We start from the raw sequence: 6106 nt of genomic DNA, 5'->3' as shown, positions 1-6106 counted from the left end.
ATCTATCTATCTATCTATCTATCTATCTAATCATGTATACATACACACATAATAGTATAATAGTAGTATAGTATCCATCAATCCAGCCATCCATCCAGCTATCCATGCATTGATCGCTCTTTTTGCTAGTAGGGTACATACAGTATATTGTGTCTGTTGTTTTTTATGCGTACACAGACAACTAAAATTTGTTTGTGAATCAATTCTTCATAGTAGCATTTATACATAAACCTCAGCAGCAGCTTGGCCTCAGTCCATAAGATTGTGAATTGCTACCTACACTGTGAGGAATGCCCTGACACTGTTGAACCCCCTACACTCTTATGACTGTGTTCAACCGTGAACCCCCCCCAACCGATCCCAGTGCCCACTCCGCAGAGCTCCATTGGCTGAGTGTGGGTGGGCTGCTGTTTAGTTGTTTGCCTGCATTGTTGACCGCTAGCTTCTCCCACATTGTCACTGCCTGGCTGGACTTGCACACTGTCGCTTGTGTTCTTGCTTGTTTCTCACTGTACATCTCTTTTTCTTGTTTCCTCGCTCCGTCGGCTCGCTACGACCAGGCAGCAACCCAGTTCAAGACCAGCCTGGCGAAGTTAATGGAAATACTGATGTCTAAGGAACCGTCTTACGTGCGCTGCATAAAGCCTAATGATGCCAAACAAGCAGGTTTGAGAGAAATGTTCTCTACTCTTGAGTTTTAGTGCTGTTTATCTCCTGTTAAGACTTCTCAGTTGTGCCTTTTCCTTGAAACTGTTCCCTTACCATGGGGCAGAAAAAGAATGGCAATATCATGGTCATTTTATGTATTCCATTCATCTGAATTATCATTATTAGCAAACCATGGTATTTGTGTTGCTATAGGACAGGAATTATTAGTCATTTAGTTTATTGATGTGAAATATGATAATACCTTTGTATTTTTGGTAAATTTTTCATGTCAAGCCATCCAATATTTAGTCATTATTAAAGAAAAAATAAGATATTTGGTGTCTCTGGGTTAAGTTTATTTCTTGAGTTTATTTGTACTTTTTTTTTCTATAACTGTTTTTAATGGACTCATTGTTCACACTGCAGTCATTCGTCCCTGCAATCTGATTCTCTCTTACTTCATCAGCTCCTTTGTTTTGCCCTTGTCATTTGTTAGCATCCTTTGTTTGTTAAAAATCTTTCATACTCAAAAATATTGGCAAATATATGGTTTTATACACACACTACATGCATGCTTTTACAATTGATGTACTGAAATCTGAAATCTCTATCTCTCTACAGGTCGCTTTGATGAAGTCCTCATCAGGCACCAAGTAAAATATCTTGGTCTGATGGAAAACCTTCGGGTGAGGAGAGCTGGGTTTGCATATCGCCGTCGCTACGAGACCTTCTTACAGAGGTTGGCATCAACATGACTGAAAACAAAAACAATAACTTAGACTCAATTTTTAATGCTGGTATTTCATTGGCACAATGTAGACATTGTTGAAAGTGTAGCCTTGCTGGGTGACCGAACATACCTCAATGGTAAACCACAGTATGCTTTTAACTTCTCGTTCATGATGGCCTTAACCAACTGAAACTATTTAGCTGATTTAGCCTTTTTTCAGCAAGGCTGTCACAAAAAAGGCGTATATTTTTAAACTCTAATTTCTAATCCTCTTTTAAAAGCTCAGCACTTCCTGTGGACTTCAGGGATAATGACGGTCAAAAGGAACAAGAAATGTATCGAAAACTCTGATTCCTGTTTCTACTTAAGTTTTGTGGGTTATGCTGATGTTTCCTGTTTCAGGTATAAATCCCTGTGTCCAGACACATGGCCAAACTGGAATGGCCGCCTGGTCGATGGGGTGTCCACACTCGTCAAGCACATTGGCTACAAACCCGAGGAGTATAAACTCGGCAGGTTGGTTACTCAAATACATTGTTCTAAATGCCAACTCTATTTTATTAGTATTAAAGGGTTAGTTCACCCAAAAATGAAAATTACCCCATGAATTACTCACCTTAAAGCCATCCATAAGAAAATGTCCTGGCTAATCCAAGCATAATTTGAAGCCAAAAAAAGTGTATCCATCCATTATAAAAGTAATGCATACGTCCCCTGGGGGTTAATAAATGTCTTCTGAAGCGAATTGATGTGTTTGTGTTAGAAAAATATCCATATTTAACACGTTAAAGTAAAATATCTAGCTTTCGTCAGACTTGAGTCAGCTTACAGAAAAACCGCATCTGGTGCCCACATGACGCCGGATTTAGTTTAAGCATTTTGAACTGCAAGAGGCATTACACTATCTTAGTTTTTTAAATATATGATATTTTTCTGACTAAAAAACCCATTGATTCACTTCAGATGACCTTTATTAACCCCCCGGAGCCGTGTGAATTACTTTTATAATTGACGGATGCACTTTTTTGGGCTTCAAATTTATGGCTGCAATTCACTGCCATTATAAAGCTTGAATTAGCCAGGACCATTTTTAATATAGCTCCGATTGTATTTGTCTGTAAGAACAACATCATGTACACCTAGGATGGCTTTGAGGGTAAGTCAATTATGGGATAATTTTCATTTTTCAATAAACTATCCCTTTAATAAATCAGTATTATTTCTGTGGTACCAGAAAAGATGAAGGTAACTTTCCTTTTTTTTTCAGGACCAAAATCTTCATCCGCTTCCCAAAAACCTTGTTCGCAACCGAAGATGCACTAGAAGTCAGAAAACACAGCCTGGGTATGAGCCATATTCCAATACATACCTTGTGTAACAGTTCACTAGATGCTCTGCTGTGCTCCTTCTAATGCTAACTTTCTCAATTTCTTCATCCACAGCAACCAAACTGCAGTCATCCTGGAAAGGCTATAGTCAGAAAACCAAATATCGTAAAATGCGACAATCAGCAATCCGGATCCAAGCCTGGTGGAGAGGTATTTTGGCCCGCAGGGAAGCAAAACGTAGAAGAGAGGCTGCTAACACCATCCGCAGGTCTGTGTGCATGACTTGACTAGTACAATACGGCATCACATGCAAACTGATTCTGCCCAGTGAGAGAGGCTATGCTCACTTTTTAGTTTTTTTGCCTGTGGTCACTGTTACAGGTTCATAAAAGGCTTCATCTATCGCCACCAGCCACGCTGCCCAGAGAACGAGTACTTCCTGGACTACGTTCGCTACTCGTTCCTAATGAAGTTGCACAGGAGCCTGCCCAAAACGGTTTTGGATAAGAGTTGGCCAACACCACCTCCCGCCCTCATCGAGGTGGGATATCAGTCATAATGAATCAGTCATTAGTACAATCACGGGCTCCTCTAGACCTAAGCTGAGAGATTATGCCTTTCTTTTTGTTCACAGGCTTCAGAGCATCTTCGCAAACTCTGCATGCAGAACATGGTGTGGAAGTACTGCAAGAATATCAACCCTGAATGGAAGCACCAGGTGTGACATTTTACACAGTTTTATTTATTTATTTATTTTCTAAATTACTATAATTTATTATTAACTTATATTTTTATTATTTCTTTTATATTATAATATTTATTTATTCACTTGAATGTTAGGCTACTGGAAAATAAGCGTCTCCCTAGAATGGCTTACATTTCATATTATTTTATTAATTATATTTCATTTTTAGTCAATTTTTTATTTATTTTTTCTATATTATAATAGTAATTAATTTACTTGATGTGTTCATGGAAATTAAATTTTGACTTATAATGGAAGAATTTTAATTTTAGAATGATTGATTATAATGTAATATTAGCTAAAATGTTTGTTATATAAATTATTTATTAATACACTTGATTTTTGAGTTACTGGAAATTAAGCTTTATTTTTTGTTATTGTAGTTGGAGCAAAAGATGGTAGCAAGTGAAATCTTTAAGGACAAGAAGGACAACTATCCACAAAGTGTCCCAAAACTTTTTGTGGGAACAAGGCTCAGTGAGTTTTCATCTTTTTCAGCTTCAGTTTGGAGACTCATTTTCTATTATGTATATTTTAATTGTTTTGTGTGTGTCCGTGTTTTTCTAAAGATGGGGAGGAAATCAATCCTAAAGTGCTACAGGTTCTGGGAAATGACAAGATGAAGGTGGGTTGAATTCTGTGCTGATATTTTCCTTTGGAAATCTTTCTTTAATGTGGTTCACTACTATTTTTGTATAAATCCTTTCATCAGTCTCTCCAAAGAAGCCAGAAATCTGTCATTTTACATGACTGAATATGTGATAAACTGTAACTTTATTTCTCAGCGTTTGTAGGTGTTTCCTCAGGCGGCATACCAAAGCATTTGTGAAGCATCTGTAATAATAGTTGGAATGTAAAGATTGTCTCTCTGCTAATGTCCGTCCTTCCCCTCAGTACGCTGTTCCAGTGACAAAGTATGATAGAAAAGGATACAAAGCTCGCAACCGACAGCTCCTGCTCCTGGCGGACAGCGCCATTATTGTGGAGGAGGCCAAGCTGAAACAGCGGATCGACTATAGCTCACTGAAAGGTGAGAAGTAAAAGAGATTGCGTCTTTTTCACACCTGTATATTTGTTCTGAAACGGGGAATTAATTTGTTACAATGTTGCATTTTCTTCTTGGTGCGGTTTGCTTTCACAACGCAACTTTTTTAAAGCGTACCAAAATATGTTCACGCAAGTCGCATGTGAGTACAACTGTCCTTTTATTGGTCGGAGTTTCCTCTGCGTCATCCATCAAGTTCGCTCCATGAGTTTGGCTTTATTTGTAACTTTCGAGACACACGCAAACACATACGAATGTAGCTGTCATTCCCGCTGTTAAATGATATACTACATTCATATTTATACTGCAGCAAATTCAAACCCGTGCTCTCTGGATCTCCCAGCGCTTCCTAGAGGTTAGCTGTGTCAAGACACACAAATATTGTAATTCCGCTAGAAAAGGAATCAAGGCTTCATCGAGACAACATTCTTGCACAGAGAAGCGCAATTACACATTTTAAGATAAAGAAGTGCTCTTGGTTATCAACTGTGATAACTAATGTGCTCACTCACAGAATCAGACACTACTGTTTTTTTATATTACACATTTCCCGTTATGAATTATAATACCACTTGGTTCGTTGGTCTGTTGGGTCGGATTGCTTTCACATTTAAAGCGAACCGTCCCAGTGTCCGTTTGCAATCGGGTCGAGACCACCTCGTTCAGGCTGTCTCGGAGCGATTGTTTTGGTGCGGATCTGAGCGTGTTTTGCATGGTGTGAAAGCACCCTTAGTTTGACTGCTTGGTTGGAACCAGAGATTCGTTACTTCTTCTTTTCACATTAAATTATCAATGTGAGTTATACCATGAGTACAAGCGTTATCTGTTTTACAAAGATACACTTTATCTTCGCTCTCATGAATAATGGTTCACTGTTGCAGACTGTAGTCAAATGAATTGTAAAGCATTCACGTGAACTGAACCCAAGAATGCGTTTTCATGCAGACTCGAATGCTTGATTTCATAGAGCCATGACAACAACAAAAAAAAGAATCAATCAACAAATCAAAATGTGACACACTGACCTCTTCTGTTTTATCTGTAGGGATTTCTGTCAGCTCTCTAAGTGATGGCATGTTCGTTCTACATGTTGCTTGTGAAGACAATAAGCAGAAAGTAAGTCAGAAGATCAATTATTTGCTTTTAATTCCCTTAAGTGTTGAACTCCCTGCTTTCAGAGTGAATATGGGAACTGTTTTGGTGTCACAGGGTGATGTGGTGCTTCAGAATGACCATGTGATCGAGACGTTAACCAAAGTGGCTATCTGTGCTGACAAGATCAACAGCATTAACATTAACCAGGGGAGGTGAGTTGCATGCGCAAACTTTATAATTGTGTAAAATACATTGAGTTTCACATTTCTCCGAGGTTCGTTAATGAAATTATTATGCTTTTATTCATAAAATCTTTTGCTTTCCCTCTCATTGACAGTATAAAGTTCAATGTGGCTCAAGGAAAAGAAGGGATCATAGATTTTACATCTGGCTCAGAGTTGCTGATAGCCAAGGCTAAGGATGGACACCTTTCTGTGGTGAGCATTGCTGACGAAATAAATAGAAATGTGTCAAAATGATTTCAATGAGAACAATTAACAGGTGTATTTTTATTT

General features: G+C 38.3%; 1 protein-coding gene across 4 annotated transcripts in view; it reads left to right on the top strand.

The window, feature by feature from the left end:
* Positions 1-6106, top strand: part of myo1cb (myosin Ic, paralog b) — a 54659-nt gene that overhangs the window by 46911 nt on the left and 1642 nt on the right. For all 4 annotated transcript variants that reach the window (XM_067450553.1, XM_067450555.1, XM_067450554.1 and 1 more), the window contains 13 exons: positions 561-666; positions 1270-1387; positions 1781-1894; positions 2646-2722; positions 2821-2974; positions 3088-3247; positions 3341-3424; positions 3835-3928; positions 4021-4076; positions 4346-4481; positions 5542-5612; positions 5706-5803; positions 5929-6028. In XM_067450553.1, the coding sequence (XP_067306654.1) occupies positions 561-666; positions 1270-1387; positions 1781-1894; positions 2646-2722; positions 2821-2974; positions 3088-3247; positions 3341-3424; positions 3835-3928; positions 4021-4076; positions 4346-4481; positions 5542-5612; positions 5706-5803; positions 5929-6028 (1368 nt within the window). The remainder of the gene's footprint in view (positions 1-560; positions 667-1269; positions 1388-1780; positions 1895-2645; positions 2723-2820; positions 2975-3087; positions 3248-3340; positions 3425-3834; positions 3929-4020; positions 4077-4345; positions 4482-5541; positions 5613-5705; positions 5804-5928; positions 6029-6106) is intronic.

Source organism: Pseudorasbora parva, chromosome 8 (genome assembly GCF_024679245.1).
Source record: "Pseudorasbora parva isolate DD20220531a chromosome 8, ASM2467924v1, whole genome shotgun sequence".
Classification (NCBI taxonomy): Eukaryota; Metazoa; Chordata; class Actinopteri; order Cypriniformes; family Gobionidae; genus Pseudorasbora; species Pseudorasbora parva.
This window is presented reverse-complemented; position numbering and strand designations above follow the sequence as displayed.